At 41.5% G+C, this 21,440-nt stretch overlaps 1 protein-coding gene across 6 annotated transcripts in view; it reads left to right on the top strand.

Moving 5' to 3' along the window:
* Positions 1–20,827, top strand: part of LOC110974164 (signal-induced proliferation-associated 1-like protein 1) — a 79,685-nt gene extending 58,858 nt beyond the window's left edge. For 5 of the 6 annotated variants that reach the window (XM_022225586.2, XM_022225587.2, XM_022225584.2 and 2 more), the window contains 3 exons: positions 1,787–1,927; positions 15,251–15,552; positions 17,123–20,827. In XM_022225586.2, the coding sequence (XP_022081278.2) occupies positions 1,787–1,927; positions 15,251–15,552; positions 17,123–17,263 (584 nt within the window). In that variant the 3' untranslated portion in view covers positions 17,264–20,827. The remainder of the gene's footprint in view (positions 1–1,786; positions 1,928–15,250; positions 15,553–17,122) is intronic. The other variant, XM_022225588.2, reaches the window with a different exon arrangement.
* The last annotated feature ends 613 nt before the right edge of the window (positions 20,828–21,440 follow it).

Raw genomic sequence — 21,440 nt, 5'->3', positions numbered from 1 at the left:
TCAGTGGAAGTAGTGGCAAACAGTCTCCCGTTATTTTATGTAGTGCACATTTCACGGCCACCGTAAATATGCGGCTTGAAATAAGGTTAGTAAATTTTCCGTTCTCGCCAATAGCCTAAGAGGGCTTTGTGGTAACTGGCACGGGGCGAAGAAATTGTGTCGCACATTATTTCATGACTTTTACATGTTCCATGTGTATCGCTTTTTCCCGAGATTTCAAACAGTCTTTGGACATAGACTCATCAACATGTCAGTGCAACACCTGTCTATGAATTGTCGAAAGAGGGTCCGATTTTGATGCAATCTTTGACGAGACCAATTCTCAAGTTTTAAAAATGAGCAGAAATAAACAAGACCGGCCATCGAGCAGGCGACAAAACCCATGCCAGGAAATTCCAAAAGTTTGGACATGCAATGTGCATTTGAAGATTTCAAGTTTTGAAAACTTGATCAAATCAGGTGGGAATAGGGCCATTTTACTCTTCAACCTCGATAATGGATTTCTCGTGTGATTATTTTATGCATGAAGAAGTGTTGACGCAATCTAGTCCGACTTACTCGGACTAGGTCTACACCCAAACCAGACAAGTGGTCAAAATGATCTCTTGAAATATGCGCATTTTTAGCAAAATACGATTTTTAATGAGAAATATGACTTTTGAATTTTCAGAATACAATTTTGTGATCCAAGAGGTTGGCAGGTCTGTTTGTAACAATCTTTCCAGTGTTTCTTTGTGCTAAGATGTTTACGGTGCCTTCTTTACCCCTAGTGGTCACCGTTTTGTTTAATTTGCACATTGAGGCCATTAAATCCCTCACTGTTTTTTCTGCAAATGAGTGGTTCAGTATCATTTGTAGTCATGACAGCATCTTGTTCTGCATGCATTAAGCCCAAAAAGGCGTGGGGCCCGATGTTTCAATCCCAACAGAAACTTTCTCAAAGGTGGGGAAAAATTAAATGGAAGTCAAGGGCAATACTCACAAACACTTGGACATCCATGTACCACGATGCTGATGTTGAACTGATGCTTTCAAAAGGGCTATTAAGTTTTCGCCTTAGAACCTTCTGCCGAAGAATAACCATGAGATCGTCCTCCCGTGTCCTTTGTAGAATCTCAAGCTTTTGCTTCACCTGTGGCCGTCTCTCTCATTCTAGGCTGAGAAACACATGTTTAAATTGTGTGTAGACTTGGTGTGTTTGAAGTTGTTCCCCCAACATGTCAGCAGTCAGACCTGGCTTCAAACTGCAACCTTTCCAATTTGTAGACTTTCAGTTGTTCATGTCATGTTCTAATGTCACAATGGATTGATGTCACAACCGACCGTAAGTAGCCTATATCCAAATGGTCGAGTGGTCCTTTGGGTTTCAAAGAAACTGCTCATGACAGCGGAGCATTTCTGACAGCCTGCCCCCAGGCTGTGTTGTAGTCACATGTGTTCCACATAAACAAACTTGGACGTACAGCCCTAGGATAACTCCCCCCCCCCTTGGTACTGAATGGAACCAATTATCCAGGGAGGTAGCATTCGTGGACCCAAGACATAATGAGGTCATCTGTGTTTGTGCCACGTTACATTCTCAGAGTTATTTGGGGCTGTGATGTGCTGTGAAGATTGTGTCATAACTGTTCCTATTTAAAACATTGGATTGTGGTAGTTATAGTATATTGTTCCAAGACATGAATATCCTGTTTGATGATCTAGATTATTTCAACTAAAGGTTTGAAGTCTTCATATCAAAATATTGAAGATTTAAAAGGAGAAACATTCTACCTTCCCTCAACAGAGGCAAGAAAAAGCAGTGATGATTTGAATGCCAACAATAATCGAGGGACCTCCAACCCATCCCTCTTTCCGCTACCCGATTCTGCCGCCCATTTAGACTGGCATAACCTTGTGGAGACAGCCAATGCCTTCCAAGACACAGGTTGGTTCTGAATATTAACCACTTCATGCCAGGGCATTTTTCAATGTTGATGACGCTGGGCCGGCATGACTATCATTTTTTCCATTTTCAAAATCCTTCAAATATTGATCATTTCATTTAACTGTCGTTTATAGCTGCACAAAGTAATCTTTAGGCACTACTCTAAGTTGACAAATGACCTTCATTGACGCCCGAGTATTTCAGCCAGGCCTGCAGCCTTTTAAACAGAGCCCAGATTGTGCGGTGTTATCTAACTTTCTTTTGTACACGAACCTGGCTCAGTGCACTGCTGACCTCTTTTCAATAGGGGCCAGATTAGCGTGCAGCGGTGCTGTGTGGCTGAACGCTGCGGTGGTGGAGCGCTTTTGTCCCCAGTGGTAATCCGCTCACTCTCAATGCCCCAAACCCTGGTATACGGTATCAAAACAAGGCTGGATTATCACCACTTTTGAGAGTGAAAAATGTCGGTAATGCCCAGCAGCCTGGTCTTTTGTTTGGAGTACGGTCTTTTGTTATAGGGCCCTGTTTCCTTCGTCCGAGTTCGGAGACCCGGGCCTTGCATATAAACCATACGTCTCCGATTCCGGAGTCCCGGCAGAAAGTGGTTAAAATACACAAAAGAAAGTGTGCTGCCGTGTCCTCTAGAAAAGCTCCCAGGCTCTTTTTGAGCATCTTACTCCCTCAACGTACCCATCATTTTTACCCATGCCCAGTCCACGATAAGAGTACTTTATTCTTTTTTGAGCCATTTGTCCTCATTTTTTGGACTTCTGTTGCTGACACTCCATGGTCACATCTTTCCTTTGTGACTCCTCACTGTTTACGTTTCTTGGGACTGCCCATTGTAGACTGTCACTCTGCCATAATCACAATCTTTACTAATTTTGATCAGCGCCCAATGATGGTACAACACTGTTGGAATTCCGACCTTTTTTTCCAAGTTCTGGAGATATACTTGACATGGTAGACATTTATATTTTGTCAAAATACTCACCTTTCAACCTGTACAGTCAAAAAGACCCAAATATTCTGTTCACCATATTGCATATTAGTTTGCTAATAGGAACCAGAAAAAGGTTTGATTGCAACACAGCTGACAGACCCAAAAGCTTTTAATTCACTGAAAGAAATTTGAGTAACAAGCTCAAAACTATTTTAAGCCCCTACAAGTCCCTTTCCCTGTAAACTTGACAGATATGCTCAGCTTCTTCCTGTCTAAGTGCTCATTTCCTTCTCATAAATGGTTTTTGAAGCATGATAGCATGAAAAACTGATAACGTTGGGCACGCTAAGGTCAGATGACCAGTCATGAAGTGATCAGGCACCAACTATTTTTGAAACTTTTCAAACAAATTTCATTGGCCTGAGTTTAAAAAGGTCTCTGTCACATGATAAGTTCAATGAGCTAGGACTTTTTTTTCCTATTTCAGTCCAGGAAGTGTTAGCTTTTTATACAAACTACGTTCAAAGGCCAAAGTTCAATGTTTGTGTCCGGTCATTAGTTCCCATAGTTCACGTTACCCGGTTGCCACGCACATGAGCATGGGGGGGGCAGTGATAGTGCAAGAAGGATGCCAATTAATGGAGGAAACATGCATTTAATTGGCTGGTTTCCTTGTTAGGTATATTTGGAGTCATTTGGTGGCCCATGGCCGGCTGTTGGTATAATTATGTAATCCATGTTGTCATACCTCAGTTTGATTTCGGTCTGTCTTTCTTGGTTGGTTTCTTCTTCAGTCTATTTCTGTTTGACATTGTGAAACTCTATTCTGGACAAAGATTAAGAGGGGATGGAATGCTAGGGAAAAGGGCTGTTCTACATGCATGTGAAGAAGATAATACTAGACAGATTACCGTGACCCATTTATCACAATTAAAAAGCTTCCTTTGTAACAGTGCATGGGATTTCCCTCTGTTTGTCCACAGACTGTCCACATTTGCCAGGATTTTGAATTGTTTGATTTCTTAAACTGAAGACCTGTCTGTGCTCCTTCTGATGCATTTATATCCAGAAAATGAATGAGTGAAAACAGTGCTTAAGCCTGACATTGTGGGACCTTATTAGCTCCCTGAGAAATTAAATATACCAGATTACATCATGGCTGGCTTCCTATATCTAATGCCTGTTCAGTAATGCCCGTTGCTCAGAGGAAATGTGATCAGGAAATTCCTGATGCTTTCTGACGTTGTCCTGCAACAAGCAATCAGTGTTCAGTTTGACTTAAACTTGCTCTGACCGGAGGATAGCTCCGTTGCTGTGAGAGTGAAGAATCCACGCGGTCATGGGACTGGTAGACTGGTGCTGACCAATCCAGCAACTGAGATTAGATGCCATCGATGAGGTGGTACCACACGTTTGAATGTCCTTAAGGTTGAGGTGCTTGTGTGTTATTACCGACCCCCGTTTGTCAAAGGAGCACCCATTGTGTATGTGCAACCCTGCAGCTGCAGTCTGAATGAATTACACATTCAGCGCTGATAGTCTTCCCCTCTTAATTGTGCATCCTCAGATGATGACCACAGTGCCCTGTTTCCCGCCCATCCTCCTTCCGATAGGTGCAGTGTCATGGACATTTTTCTGTTGTTGAGTGACAGATTGACTTTACCTTCCCATCCAGGGTACTTCCTTCAGTCTGTACCTTGCTCACTCCACCATGTGACTAACCTGCTTTTGCCCTAACCAGGCTAAACCTGGCTCACTTTCTGCTTCATTGTTCTCAGTAAGCATATTCTTCCCCCCTCCCCCCGTGGTACCCCTCTCCACTTCCTCACCCCCTTTCATAATTGAATTAAGATCTCTGTGATCACACGACTCTGAATCCACTCACCTTTCACCCCGAATACTGCTTATAAAAAAATCCATTGCGTTTCATATATCCCTTGTACGAAAATGGATCGTTCCAAACCACCGAGCTTCCAGGTTGCCGAGTGCGGGAAATCAAAAGGCATAGCAGCAGACTCACGAGTCACAGTTTATCTCGGCACTAGGAAGCCCTTGTTGTCAGAGAAAAGCCAGTCAGATATCTTATGCTAGGTCCACACACAAGGACGAACTCAGAGAGACAGAGCCCACAGCATGGAGCAGGTACACATGTCATCAGGATGGGTGGATTTCAAGCAGAGGGGACGGACCATGTTCCAGTGGATCGGTAGATGTGGCGGCATGGTGGCTGATGCCGTCTTGGGCGTGTACCAGCGCGGATGCTATCATATACAATCCGACATGGAACTTCTATATGGTCTGTAAATATGTTAAAATCCACTCCATTTTTCTCCCTGAAGAATGCAGTAATCTTTGTATTGGTACATTTAGAAGACACTTCCCACCATTTTTGAAGAGCATGTTTAAAAAATGGGAAAGATGTTTTTTAAATTTATCATTGTTTTTGGCCTCCTGCATATGTATGGTACTGGTTAATCATTGAACACTTATCATATTTATTGGAAACATGTGTTTAACCTTGCCTGTTAGCAGCTTCAGAAACTTGCTTTTGTGGAAAAGGACTTGTCAAACTGTTGACAGACATGTAAAGCTTCTTATTTTCAGATGACAGGGAGCAGATGTGTTTAGGAGGTTTAAGACACGCCGTATACATGTAGCATGTAAAATCCCTGCTCTTTATAATCCAGTAATCTAATCAGTAAGTCAGTGTGACAACTACATCTGACTCATTTTATGAAAACTGGTGAGACTGTCGGTTTATTTCCATCCAGTGCATTGAAATTTCCAGCTTTGTTGAGATATTTTCAAGCATCAGTTAAAGCAGAGTTTCCTGTTGCGGTTGGTGTGTATTAGAGAACCGGCATCCTCACAGAGATCTCCTATATTGCCACTTCCTAGGCTTTTAGTATTAGTCAAGTATTGCGTCTTTTGGTGTCCACTTCCAACCGAGTGGCACATCGATGGTTTTTATCGTCGGATTAGCCTCCCATTGACTAAGGCCATTCATGAAGTTTGAGCCACACAGCATGGGATCTATTTTAGAGTAATTTTATAGTCGTACCGTAGAGATAAGCATGAGCAGGTTGGTTGAGGGGGAGATGGTAATGGGATTGAAACCCCTTCTCTCCTCCATCCTTGAGCCACTGACTTCGCTTTAATACCGCACTAGAAAAGTCTGGAATGCTAAGTTCCTATTTCTGACCCTATACACACAGTTATTTGTAATCCCACATTCTGGTTCGCACTGGGCGCTTCTTCATGTGTTATTGCCACTCACTGCAGGTGGACCAAATTAGTCTGGAATTTATTGTGGCTTTGCATTTCCTTCCCTCACAGCTCACATTTGCCTGATGCATGGCCCAGCTTTAAGTCTTGGAACACTGAAGAGATGACTTGACTGCCTTTAGGTTCTTCTACAAATACCTTCCTCCTTCCTTAGTTTGGCTGATTGTTTTAGTGCTCACTTGAATTAACCTAACTGTACGCTGCCGGGTTTAATTTGAAGCTGCATGGCGTATTCTCGGGGGATTTTCAAGATTGTCCATTTTCAAAATTCTTCAAAATTCCATAACTTCATTTACTGAACATTTACACCCACTTGGATGACTGTCTGGTGGCTATTCTAATCTGACAGACAACATCCAGAGTATTTCAGCCAGGCCTGCTGCCTTGTAAAGGGAGCCCAGATTGTGCGGTGTTAAGTAATTTTCTTTTGGTCCCAAAACTAGCCCAGTGCGCAGCTGGCTTTTCAAATGCAGACCAGATTTGCGTGTAGCGGTATTGTATCGCTCATCCCTGGAGTGCTGGAGCCCTTTTGTCCCCAATGGTAATCCGCTCACACTGAATGCCACAAACAGTGGTATAATCATTCAAAACAATGACAGATTTCCTCTGCTATTGGCAATTGCCTGCAGCCCGGTCTTTTGTTTCAAGTACAGTCTTTTGTTACAAGGCCAAGCTTCTTTGTCCGATTTTGGACACCCTGGCTTTGTGTATAAAGCCAATGTCTCTGATACCGGGCACCTCGGCACGAATTGGTTAACTTCAAGAATGCAATTTCATGAAAAAACTGAGGTAAAAAAAAAAGTGTATGTGATCCAGCTGGATATTTAATCCCTTGTCTTAAAATAAGTTGGTAATGCAATTTCCTAATGTCCTTTTACAAAGAAAATAAGCCTTCAATTTCCTCATTTAGAGTTTGGCCACTGCTCAACAGAGAACCCAAAAAAACTTCATCATGAGAGCCAGGTGTTAGGTGCTCTTCTGCACATGTTTGGTTTCCCAAGTAAGATATGAATAGACATACCAGTAACTCAGTAAATACCCAGTAGAAAGTTTTGAAGTTGAAGCAGGAACATTCCGAAGAGGGAAGTTATCAAAGTCAGAACTTTGAGTCTTGTTCTTGGTCAACCAGGCACAGGCAGGCAGACTGTCGCACGAAAAGCTGCCACCGAATACTGATACATGTATATTTAAAAATGCCAGATGCTCAGTGGTTTGTGAGACCTGTTGAGGAATAACATCAGAAGCTTTACAATTTCGTGGATTCCAGTAAGCTTGATGGTTGAGTGGATAAAATATCTACTCTAGTAAGTAGTTGGTGGTTTGGGTTTGAGTCCCTCCTCAGTATAACCTGTTCGAGGTCATTATCACAAACTTATAGAAAAACATTACGTCATTGAAAGGCGAAGTCTATCATTTGATGTCTAGTGTGAAATTAGCTGTAGCCATTGTCGTTACCTAAGATTCCAACTTCAGCCTGTGCTGTGTCAGAAAAGAGCAAGCATTCATAGCAAGATGTATCTGTCAAAATTGGTTCGTCTTTCCTTCTCGTTAGTCAATCACACCTTCTGTCAGTCAGCGTCCGTCTGTGCGAACGGACGTCATCGATTTGCTCTGAGTGAGCCCAGCCCAAATTGGGTCTATGACTGAGGTGTCCACGCAGCAGACTATCTACCAGTGACCAAGTCCTCATGAGAGACCAATTGGGAATTGGGAGTCTTGTGGTTATCGTTGAGTGTCCCATTGGGTAATTGAAGTGGAGACAGCTGTGAGCCGAGTAAATCCCCGATTTAATCCCAAGGCCACTTCTAGTATTTACCTAGGTCCCAAATGGCCGCATTTGGGGGTTGAATTTAATCTCTGATGAGGCATGTATACATAAAAGTCAAGGTCATGTGCTTTCAAAATATGTAGTTAAACTTTAGCTGATATTTGTTTTAGTACACGTTGTTACCTCTCTTCATCCACATGTGGTCTTGTTACTTTACCCAAAGGAGCGGGTTTGTTTTCTTATTTTTCTTGCAGTATAACACACTTTCATTTACTAAGCATAAGTACTGACCACTGAAGACAAAAGACTGACCTCTGAGGACGTTTCCTGTTCCCCTTGCATGCTTTCCACTTTGATGAAATGAAATGCACACGAATTTCCAAAACTTCTCTCCAATACATGTTTTTAACGCCCATAAAGTCTGAGTTTGCCATGTACAGCATTGTCTGCTCTGAGGGCTATTTTCATGGGCCATGTGTGTTATGAGAAAACTGATAGATTTTTACAAGCTTTGTCGTTGTCAGTCTGTAGTAGTGGCTATTAATGGCAGTCTTCCAGTTCTGAACACCGGACAACCTTTCTCGGCAAAAAGGCCTTCGGTGTCGAGGAAATTGTCATATGTTAGAGTTGGAAAGCTCTGGAAAGGCCTTGGCATTTAGTTTTCAAATTTCTGTGGGAACCTTCATGATGCATGGCTTAGCAGTGGAAGAAAATGACTAGAATGCCACTGCAGCACTTACCATTGACTCCAGTTGGTTCCCCTGGGGTGGGTAGATACTATGGATTTCAAGGTGTAATGATTGGTTTGGCTAGTCATGAGCTGAAATCAAATGCCCTATGCACGAATAGCATTACAAGGATCATCACTTCCCATTGGCTTAGTTTTCTCTGATTTGCACCTTTTTACAAAACACCATTCATCTGAGAGGTGACTTCCCATTCTCCTATTTTGTGTTACAACTTTTTTTCTAAGCCTTCTAATAGGGCAGTGTTGACCTTATTTTTTTATATTAGAGTTGGCAACAGCATGACTAATGAGTTAAGCAGCGGCAGTTACAGTTTGATAATTATGTCACTTAGCAACAGAACTAGACAAACCTACTTCCAAACTGCCCACTCCAGACTTTAGAGGCTTTAGAGAGATTTTGTTCAGTGATGCAGGAGCTACCTTATAGTTCTAAAAAAAGTCAGTGGTAGTCTTGGTTTCAAGACGTGCTTCAGTGTGCACGGACTCTACAGTGATTCAACACAAGTGGGAGCTGCAAATGACAAAATGTAGGAATTGCTTGACGGTCCAGTAACGGTGGGTAGAAACGTCGCAATGCTGAGGGCATCTTGAAACCGAGACTAAGTCAGTGCCCAAAACCAGTCTGTGGTCCATGTTGATTGCCATCTGTTAATACCAGTCCAATTGGCCAAGTTAATCTGATCAGTCTTACCCAATTTGGCCAGCGCCGCACTCTGGCACGCAACTGTCAGTGATTTTTATCATTGGGAGGGGGGCGAGTTGAGATTTGGTGTCACCGATGGAGGGATACCACTGGGATTATGGGAAATTAATTACTTCTTCCTCCTTTCAGTGGGTGTTACAGTTTGTGGCATGAGTCGCTAGGGAACAGTACTATCCACTGAAATCGAAAGTTTGACTTACCGTCCTCAAGCCGGCATCACGGCTTGTCACTGCTTGTGGCATAGAATTGCAATGTAGTTCATATTTAGGATGATTTCAGGTTTGTTTCTGTTTGGCCTTGAGGAAGATTTAGTGAAACTGTTTCAGAGACCTCAGTCATTTGTCGTCATTGTTTTCTTGAGTTGAGATCTGCATTTATTGTGAACTCCAAAATTTGATTCAATAAGGTCATTTGAATTTCATAGTGGAGGGTTTGGGGCACTTGTTCGAAGGAATCTTGTAAGTTCTGTGTTCCCTGTGCCTTTTGGAACGGGGCAATTTCACCAAATTTACTTTTGTTACATTCTAACCCACAGCCTTCAGATTACCAGTGTAGAAATGTTACCACAGATCTTCCCCATAAATGCTTAGAAAAGACTGAGCATACCAGGTTTAAATTCCTGAACAGAGAGAAACAAGCATTGTAAACCAACTTACCTGGGGACATTATCATAAAGATTGCATTGTCAAGTCAGACTGTGTTTTGACATTGGTTTCTCTGTGGGTTTTACTTCCATATCTTATCCACCAACAGTGCTCATCTTGAAGTTGGGTCGTCTTTCATTGCCAGTATGGTTTAACCATGGAGGAATTAGCTTTGCCAGCAACTTCAAATGTGGCTCCCCAAATGGATCGATTCATTTGAAAAGATGCCGTTTCAATTTTGTCCACCATGCACGTTTATGAAACCAAATCCACTCTCATAACATTCACTGATTGTGACATTCATAAGCTGTTGTCAGTGATCATTTCACACTCTGCTTATCTCATCAAGCCATCCCTGAGGGTCAACAAAGTAAACTCTGCTAGGAGACCACCTCACTTACAATTTTCATGACTATCACGCCTGACATCAAAAACCCTTCAGTCAGATCCTGTGATGAGATACAATTTCATATCCCTCTTTCACGGGCTTCCCTACCTCTTCTCATTGCCCTGTGGCTATACGGGGGTACCCCCCTTGCATAATTCTCGATATCCTGTGGGTGTAAGTCATGCCTCGTGGTGTCACTTCCCCCTGCCGGTGAAGTTGAAGCGATTCCGGCTTGTTCGTTGTGCTGCTGGCTGGTGTGTTGGACATCGGTGGCGGTGTTATACATGGAATTTTTCTGGGGATTACCTGGGTACCTGGGAGAGGCAACCACTGGAGGAAATTAGTCAACCTCTGCCATGAAGTCCACTTTAAGTGGTTGAACTGAACTAGTCCACAGCCAGAGAGAAGTAACTAGCAAGAGATTCGGAGTTGTTGTCAACTAGGAGCGAATTGTGCACAGACATGTTGATAGAAGTAGCAGTTGTTAATTGTGGTACCTGCTTCTACATTTGATATTGGACTCAAAACTACCAGTACTCTGGTTAGCCTAAAGCTACCGTACTTGTCTGTGTTCGGGTCCCACCGAAGCAAGCTTTTAATAAGTGCTTCGCACCTACCCTCTGATGGTGTAAATTATGCAGGGACATGGGACTTGGGTTTGAATCCAGCAATTTGCCCCGAGTTGGAAGTGCACCCTCACCCGTGAAAGAAAGACAGGCTGGTGATCTTATGAGAAATTATCAGCCAGGTTTCTGCACGCGTTCGGCGCACATGCGAAGACCATACATTCCAGCATAAATTTCTTGTATGTACTCAGCGTGCCCCGTGCCAAACGCGCATAAACTTGCGCACCTATGCAGTGAGTTCCTACTAAGGGACCATCGTTTTCTTTTAAAAATATGCTCCCTTTTGTTCTGGCTCAGAGCGGATAGGCAAGTATGTTGAACTTGTGACCTTGGGCAAGTTGCTTTACCCCTACTTGCCTCTCTCCACCAAGGAGTAAAAACGGGTACCTGTGAGGGACTTGTTTGATTAGCCATTTGCACCCGAAATGGAAGCATTGAGCTGTGTACTTCCAAGGAAGGTAATGAGATGGTGTGAGAAATGTCCCATTAAGCAGGGATAATAAATGCTTAGCACCTTTAGTACTAGTATCATTAGATATATGCACTTACATCAATGCTGTTGGGCTTATTTGTGCTTCAGCAAATCGGATCAACCTGTTTGGTGGTCAGTAGGATTGTTGATTTGACTTGACCAACCCAGTGATGATTGATAAATCAGTTCATCAACTGGTCAACTGATCAGTCTCCTGTTCTGTCTTCTGTTTACCTGGTCAACTCGGAGACCAGCAACTCAGCTGCTGTGGGTCTCGGGTCTTTACAACGATCGTGCTGAGTGAGGGGTGCTTGAAATTGCTGAGAAATGAAAAACCTGAGGGCCATGGTAAAATTCTTTGTTTCTAAATGAGTGGCGTGCTCCTGAAATCGGCTCAACCTGGTATTGTCCAAATCAGTTCACAGAAGCAAAGGCAAGCACAAATGTGTTCCACCTCAAAGGGAAGTATGGACCCACTTTTAAAATGATTTCACAACACTACAAGAACCACTTTGGGGTGAAATTACGTTTGACGTTTCCAACATTGGCCTTTTATTTGTCCCAACAGACGTGTCAAGCAGTTCACTATTCTGGTCTTATTTCTTAATGATTCGGAATGCCAGTAGATTGTTCCTTTGTATGTCAGAGTCACTGTTTCACCAAGCAGTGGTTTGTATAATGTGACTGGCCATTAACACAAAAACAAAAGCATATTTCACCAGTCATGGAGTCATCTTGCACCGCCATTAGCACACTAAAGGTGGAATGATATTACTCAGTCCTTGAATTACAATACCCCCCCCAGTACTTCCCTCTTGAACACCAATGAAGCCAATGTATTCTGTTTTAAGGCAACAGCAGGCGCGACTGCTGATGAACTTTCTGTAAAGTTTTGCCGCCCATTGAAATAGGCAGTTGACATTTACCCCTCCCCCAGTTGTGTCTGTACCAGTTGTGTCTGTACCAGTTGTGTTTTCTGAGTAACACTGTACAGAGGATACTGTACAGATGACAGCTCAACGGCTGACCTTGATACATGGCCCATGAAAAAAGCTGTCAAGATTTAGTTTTCACACTTTGGCTGTGTAGAAAGTTTTGAAACAAAGTGCCCCTGAGTCAGTTGTTCAAGGAATTGAATCATAGCAGTTGGCTGTGACTCGGAGGATATACGTTGTGGTTGGCCTCTCCACTTTGGAGGTCAATATTTGTCAATAAATAGGTCCTTGAACTTGGCGGTGGGCGCAGAAGCCGTTAATTATCTCGCGTGTGAAAGACAGCTCTGGCCTGTCTCCAGGGGTTAAGGTGATTCGTAGTGATGGTCAAGGATAAATGAAATACTTGTTTCTGGGGGTCATCTTTTGAGTTGTGAGGAGAGGAGATCGTAGGATGGGGATTATTAGGGTGATATCCGATCAGTTTTGTCCATTATGATTAAGTACCCGAAGCTGGAGTGGTTAGGGTGTGTGGATTTTTGACATGGATGTGAGATTTGTACAACAAACTGCTTTTATTTTAAAGGTGTCAGAGTGGATCGAAGGACACTGTACCACCGTGAAATCATGTAAATTAGTCCTTGTTTGTTTTTGACTTCTTATTCATGTGCATTTTAAAGGCCATTGTAACAACCCTAAGAGAGCCAGGGGGCAGAATCTACTTCCCTCAATATTTTTTCGCGATATTATCGCATTGCAGTTTTTTTGAGGGGCTGAGCCTTTAGGAATTTTTAGAGTAGCTCTTTGTACGCATTTTGATACCAATTTGTGAAAATCAGACCTTAACATTCTTGTGCAGCGCCCACTTTTCGGAGACAAGTCAGCCCAAATGTACACGTGTACTCTTTTCTTCTGCCTTGCCCAATGCATGCAGAACTATATGTCTGACTGAGTTCAAACTTCATAATTATTTGTAGTGTTAGGGAGTGTCTTTGCATGCATGCCAAGTTTTGGTGCAGCTAAGTTCAGCGGAAAGGGGGCCGAATCCCCCTCGACTTTAAAATGGGCCCAGATAACTCGGCTCTTTGAAGGTTAAGCTCTTTATTTTGATATATGACTCTGGCCTCGTTAAAGATGTACTTGACAATTTTGTCACATACTTATGGTGTGCGTCCGTTGGGGTTTGGTTTGATTGAAGCCCTACATGTATTTTCATAACTCAAAAAGTAGCTCTGTTACTTGCAGTACATTCTGGGTTTTTTTTGGGGGGGGGAGTGGTTGGGCACACATTTGCCGAGGGAGAAGACATACGGTGAGCGTTTATTGGGGGAAAGAGGGGCATTGCATAGCCAAAAAGTTAAACAGATTACAGATTTCTGCAACGTGACAAAGGTTTTTACTCATAATGGAGTTAAAAAAGCAAGGTCTGTCCATTTGTTCTTTGTCTCAAAATGACTGGAAATACGTGTGTATCCACCCGCATAGATAGGATACCAGTCTGCCACATCTCCCCAGCTAAAATCAGTACTCACTTATACCACCTGGCGCAGAAGAAGGGAAGTAAAGTAGCTTACCTCAGGACTCAGTACGTGGCCAGCAGCTGGATTCAACCCCCCCTCCCTCAAACTACAAACCTTAGCCAACAGGTCATGTCTCCTCTCATCTCCCACAACTACAAATACAAAGTTAATGTACAAGTTTGCAACTTTACAGCATCTGACCTTTACAGTTCGGCAGTTGTATCCCTTTGATAATATCTTGCATGACCAAAAAGGGTTATGAATCACAGTAGTGGTCAAGATGTATTGATGGAAGTTCAGTTTGATCTGTGAGGTCCACAGATGCATAGGAAGGTTGTCATTATGGCAATATCAGATAACATCTGGAATCCAGCAAGGTTGAAGTGTTTCAAGTGATAGGCTCTTAAAACAGAAGATAATTACAAGAAATTGTTTGTCCTTATTTTTGAATGGGAATAACTGTATGCATGGCCAGTCTGAAACATTCATTTAGGGCCGGGACCGGAGAATACCGTAGCTGGTGATCATGCCTAAGCCGAAGGTGAAGGACATTATCAGTGACCATTCTCCTGAGCTTGTCTTAATGAATGTTTAAGACCAGCCAAGCATGTAATTATTTAGGGCTGAGTCGATTCAAATAATTCACTATTTGAATATTCGACGTTTAATTCGATCAAATATCTGAATATTCGTTCATACCGACATGCAGATTGTTGATGAACAATCCATATACAAAATCAGTTGCAGTAACACACAAAAGTGTACTTTTTAATCACTGTAATAGCTTCTCACATCTGGGAGTATCTCCAGCCATGATTTAGCAAGATTTAAGAGAGAACAATGCTTTTTGTCTTTTAAAATTTTGTTATGCATAAATTAATTTTTCACTCGCTGTAAGATTTCTGTAGCTTTTCATATTAGTCTTCTTGAAACAAGCCTCCACTGTGTGATTTTTCGCATTTAAAACAAAGAGAATTCTCCCTTCATTTTCATGAATTTTGCATTCGAATATTCGAATTCGGAAAATAATATTCGAATATTCGATACTCGATCGAATTTCCAGATGTTCGGATATTTGGCACAGCCCTATAATTCTTCCCATTGGACACATTACACACATTGTGTGGTATCTGTACTAGTTACCAGCTGTTGCTGAGCAGAACATGCGTGAACATGGTAATTCATTCTAATGAGCAGCTCCATGAGGCTGGTCCCCAACAGTCACACAGCAGGGACACTGCAGTGGTCAATGATTAGATCCTTTACTCTTTTTTAAACAATTGTCATTTGTCAGGCTTGGATCATCAAAGCTTCAAGTCGGCCTCCTCCAACAAGCTCAGCGATCTACGAGACGGTGCCAGCCCTTCCCACCAGCCCTTCCACCACTCAAGCGGGGCCAGCGTGGACAGGCGGAAGCAGCTGAGCCAGAGTACCGAGGCCCTCTCACCCTCTGCCTCTCGCCGGGCCCGCCCTCAGCTCAAGACTGACTACGACACTCTGAAGTACGCCAGCCCGACCCTCGACGCCAGCGCCGCGAAACGATCCACCCAACAGCTGGAGCTGGAACTCAGGAGAACGCAGGAGAGGCTGGAAATGGTAAAACCGTTTCATTTCAGTTTAAATACCTTCAATGTTGCAGATTTGCCAAGCATGTTAGCACCCGTTCACTCAGACAGGCAGTAACCAAATTGCTGTACATGAAGAACCATTCAGGTTTCTGAGTAAAGTACAGTGGAACGTCGCTATAACGAACATGGCGGGGTCCACGCTAAATGTTCGGTGTAGCGGTCCTTCGGTATAGCGTAATTAACTGCCGAACGTTTTGTTGCCATGTTGAATAGCGCCCTCTCTTGTCTAACTGAAGTGCACCCTCTTGCGATACTATGCTTCGCTGTTTTCGTGATGTTTTGCCGTTGCATTCACGTTTGAGGTTTCTAGAAATGTATCTGTTAATTCTTTTTGTTTTTTATTCAATCTTGAGTTACAAAAGTGAAATTTAGTTATCCCAAAAGTCGTGAAGCTACCGCTCAGGATCGATCTCTGATGCATGCTGTGGCGAATCTCGGTTGATTTGCAACTGCATAATGTTCAGTAGGTTTTTTGCACAAAATATTGGGAGCCAAGGACGATGTTTGGTACAGCCGAATGTAGCGATGTTTGGTACAGCGACGTTCCATTGTAGTTCATCACCCTGTCACACAGTATGTTTGCCTTTCAATGTAAACATTTCCCTAGGAAACGGCTGCTCTGTTTTTTCTTTTGCCACACATTAACATCCTTCATCGATCGGTACCTGCGTATGGGCCCTTAATGCTCTGTAATGTATCTCATTTGAATAAATAGAGCCACAAAGAAATGGGTTTTACAGTAGAAAAGGATGTTTTTGGTTTAGTTTTTCTACAAATTGGTGATGAGTTCTGTTTGCAAAATAATATATGGTCAGCAGGGGTACGATGCAAATTCTACATATTTGACTGGCTCTGGAAAAATGGGTAATAAGTCGCCAGATTCAGGTTGGGAGTATTTGATATGGCTGGATTCTGTACATCAAAAGCTACAATTTGATATATGAATGACCCCTGTAGTGCACTGCGTTCCAGAGATATTTAGACATTTGTATATCCACATTTTCAGATTCAATAAAAGCACTTTCGAGAAAAAGCTCATAAAGTATAGCACTTGGAAACACAATGCTATCCAGGATTTCCTACTGAAGGATCAATATTTCATCTTTATTCATCAGTATCAATGTTTGTTGTCACAAATTCTGGAAATATAGATATTATAGAAGCTATTAAAGGAAAAAACACAAAATCACATTTTTGAAGACATTTTGCCCTCTCCAGATAGAACAGGCCATGACGTGTTTTGGCATTGCGCGACTTATTATCCTTTTTGCAGAGTGGGTCACCTATATGTTAAAATGTATGCCTTTTTTGTAGATTTGAAAGATTTAATTACTAATAGTTTGTTTACTTACTGGAGTTTCAGACACTCTGTAGTTCATGTGCTCGAACTTGAAAAAAAGAGTAACACAGGAATTATGAACCTTTCAGAAATGGAAATTCAGCATGGATGCTAAAAACGTAATTTTCTGTTTGACGCTCTTCCTCAGTCCCAAAGGTGTGTCTAACCCCAGTTCTGCCTTGATTTTTCAACCGCACAGGAGCGTAAACAGAAAGAAGAGCTCGCAGGCCAAGTCCACAAACTTCTCCATGACAACAAGAGACTGCAGGGGGAATCAGCATCCACGGCAGAGCAGCTCCAACAATTCACCGACTGGTTCTTCAATGCCATCGAGAAGTAACGAATCTTTCCAACCCAAAAAGAAAGGACAAAAAAAAAAAAAAATCAATCCGTTATATAAGTGTGTGATGTTTAAGTCCATGGAAATGTATCCACAGCCTGTAATGTCGGAATCTGCTTCAACTTTTTTTCTGGTTTTAGCTTTAATTATTGTGATCAGCTTATGTTATTTTGCAGTTGTACAATTTTTGTTCTGAGCAGCTTTCAAACATGTTCCCGAAGTGTACTACATCCATAATGAATGTACAAGTACATATGTAGGTACTTCATAGACCGTCTGGGGCTTTGAAAGTTGCATGTTTAAGATAGACCCTTTTATTTTATTCGAAATCAAACCATAACCAGGTGCACCCATCATGTTGTGCTGAGATTCAAAATGAAATTGCCTGAACTCATTTGGAATTTTTGTTTTGTTAAAGAATGCATGCTAACCAACAAATCATGAGAACAGTGTTGGGGCACTTTTTAATAGCTCTTATAAAGGGTGTTAAAAAATGCAAACAAAAAAAAACAGAGCAAGGAAAACAAGTCATGTGAAACAGAAATGACTTACAAGTTGAAAATAAACATAAAAGGAACGCAAGAGATCCTCTCAAATGATTCCTCAGTCATTCAGAACAGAAATAATTTGCAATTGATAGGAATGTAATCTTTTTTTTGATAACCACAGGTTTTAAGTGAGGGTTTTGGCAGTTTGCTGTCATGAACTGTGAGGGGTAAATTTTTTGCCGCAATTCAGCAATTCCGGACATTTGTGCTGTTTTGTCATATCTCACAGACCAGTGAATTGGTTTTGCTGTTCAGCCTCTGCAGTGATGCCATCTGGAATCGTACCTTGAGGTTTTACAGGAACTGACTGAAGTGAACTGGCTATGTGGAATTTTTCCGGGGTGGGAGGGGAGGTAATTTGCGGGGAACAAGAGATGAAGGAATTTTGTAAAATGCTGTGAAGGGGTGTTCATTCCCAATCCACAAGCAACAGATGTGTCTATTAAAGCTGTAGTTCTCACTGTGGGAAGAGCAGTAGAACATAGGCTGGTTTTGGAGTAGAGGTGCATGGAAAGCAGGGGCGACACTATTCAAGGTCTTATCTCGTTGAGGCAGTGAAGTGTGGTTTTTGTGTTTGTAACAATTATCGATGGGGGCAAACTCGTGGATGTATAAATTCGGGGAAGGACATGGCTGAAGGGCTCCAGGCTGGCTTCGCAAGTTCGGAATTCGTTCAGATGACACACATGAATATCCACTCTTTTGGGTAGGTGAGAAAGAATGCAGTTTCAATCTGAATCACATTGCATGGTAGTTACAAGGTGCTTGTACCATAAACTGTATGCCCTGTTGTAATGTTTACTGCAGAAAGCAAACAAATCAAGTGTTAAGAAAAACAGAGGCTTCACCCAAACTCACTGCCATTTTTGTGCTTTTTTATGCTGATAATTTTTTTTTACATCGTGCAGGTATTTTGAATGAGTAAAACACAATTTGTACACTTTTGGCTGTTTATCTTGTACAGGTTCTTGGTGTGTGACATGATTACTTCCACATTTTTGCTTTGCAAACGGCCAAATCTTAAAGACCCAATTTGAAAGGCATTCCAAACTTTGCCTAATAAAGGTGTTCTTAGCTTACTCACAACAAGAATAAGAAATTTAAAAACAAATGCAGCATGTGTTTGCATTATCCTGGTAAGTAATCCCAATGTGTGCTGCAGTTCCTCAAAGTCTCCTTGTCACTCTGTCTGCAACTTTGCACCATTTGCAAAAACCCTCATTTGCGACGAAGGAAATCAAACATGTTTAATTGATAAGATTCAAAGTCCACATAATGCTGTTTCAAACATTTCCCCTGAGCTTTGAATGCCTGATGCCGAGTATCCTCCCTGAGAGGAGAAAAAAAATCAACTTTACTCCAAATATTGTTATCAATTTATTTTCTAAACATTGGGCAAAAGAAAAAAAATGATGGGCTTTTAAGAAACAACATTACAGTTTATTGTAGCTTTCACAACAATAAATTTGTAAGTACAACACCAGCACGTTGTAATTAACTTTCTTTGGGGGTTGTCTCTCTAACTGCACAATCCATCTTTAGGCCAAATAATAGACCTTTCTTCTCAGCTCTCAGCCTTGTCTGTTGCCTGTTCAAGCCTTGTAAATAATTATGATTATTATTAATCTTGTTTTTTACTAGTTGTACATGACAAAAATGTTGGCATACATCTTATTTCCTCTGCAGTGTGCCAATTCTATTTTTCCAGAGTATCGACCTTGTATGCCAGTTGATATCTTTTGTAGAAGAAAATCCAAGAGTGTAAAAATGTAGCTCAATTTGGGTATAAATAGTACAGTCTGTGCTCCTTTGGTACAGGCAAAACAGCAGCAGTATTGTGTAATATAACTGAGTTGCTTTGTATAGGTGACTAACAAAAGATTTGATATCGTGCATGTGTTGAAACATTAAGTATTTATACATAATACATATAAATTGCATTTTGTTCAGTTGCATTTTCTATAAAGTATGTCAGGTTTGTTCTGTTTTACCTCCTCTTGCAAACGAAAAAGAGAAAGACAATTCTTTATTCTCTAGGTTTATACTTGTGTGGAGGTTGGTAGAATTATTTGAGGTTGTGATGGACCCTGTGCATACATCAGCCATCAACATCTTAAAAGGTTTTTGTTGCTGTTATTTTAATATGTATCTCTGTTGAACAAAACTCCAAGATGGCTGTCTGTGTTAATGCGCTGTTTTGACTCATAATAATGCAGTTGCTGCTCCAGAAGGAGCCACTCCTGTTGCCTCAACCCCTTCATTTTTTTCATTCTTGCTTTTAGAAAGAGACAATTTCCTTTCCTCTAGTTCTTCATCTTTCCCTCAGCTGGTTATTCAATAACTTTACAAACAGTGAATGCCACTGAAAAAATACACACCCTCGTATGTTTGGGTTTATCTCAACTTGGGCGCCCTCCCTTTGGTAAACGCTGAATCTGCACCTGTAATGGCCCACATATGGCAACAAGTCCTAAATGATTGACACTGGATGACATTTTAAGGTTCTGGATGTCAAATATAACAGCAGATACTTTGCGCAACTTGACTTTTGAGTATAGAGGCTTTGCATGGCAGCCATCTTGCAGGGCGGTTCTTTTGTTCCATAGGGAAACCTCTTTTGTGTATACCCTGTGGAACAAAAGCCCTGGACTGCATAACGACAGTTATGCAAACCCTCTATTCAAAAGAATGCCAGCATATTACTAAGCACCATGTCTATTTCTGTTTTTATTTGTGGAATGTCACATGAAATTTTGAATCATATCTGTTTCACAAATTCCTTCTCTGCTTACCTCTTCAGATCTTTTGTACTTCTAATATTAACATACCACTGTGGCTTTTCTTTTAATAATTAAAGATAACAGATTTTGTATATATGTGCACTTTACGCTGTACCAGCTTTTGCAAGGTTGGTTATTTAAGTACCTCTTGTACAATTCTATACGCTGGTACTTGATATTGATAATTATATTAAAAATAAATGTCAAGTTGGTGAGGACATTTAACAGTGAAGTAATGAGTTGTCTTTGTTAATTTTTTTTAATTCATTGGAGGAATTTCAAAGTCAACAGGCAGAGCTGTGGCTAGGATAAGAGAATTTTGCATCCACAGAAAACAAGGAAAGAAATAACACAATCATGATCAAAATAAATTGCAAACAACATTAATCATAATTTATTTGTATAAGCAGTAATTAGTCGTATGGAGTCAGTCATGGATCGGTGAAAATTCCATCCAAATTTTTCTGCTAGATAAACTAACAGTGTCAGTTTGCTAGTTTCTCTGTGAGTATATAGCTCATGGCTGAATCATTTTAACTGGCAGATAGCCATGTTAAGATATTCTTGGGCAAATTGCAAAGGAAGATGAGGATTTTCCACCACTGGAAGCAAACCCTTATGCGTCACATCTCCAATTACAGAAATGGATTTTTTTCACCCACCAGGTTACTCTTATCTACATCAACTTTTGACTGTAGACGCAGTCATGTCCAAAAGTTGATATACACATGAGCAGAATACAGTTAATTTCATACCTCTTCTCTGCTTTCCAATTCTGTAATAATTCTCGTTTACTTCTCTCCAAGGTTACTACAACCTTTTACACCTTTGTCTGCTTTGTTTACAATG

This window comes from Acanthaster planci, linkage group LG01, assembly GCF_054643075.1.
Source record: "Acanthaster planci isolate LZ-2023a linkage group LG01, COTS_SCS, whole genome shotgun sequence".
Taxonomy (NCBI): domain Eukaryota; kingdom Metazoa; phylum Echinodermata; class Asteroidea; order Valvatida; family Acanthasteridae; genus Acanthaster; species Acanthaster planci.
The sequence above is the reverse complement of the archived record's forward strand: the minus strand, read 5'-3'. Positions and strand labels throughout refer to the sequence as shown.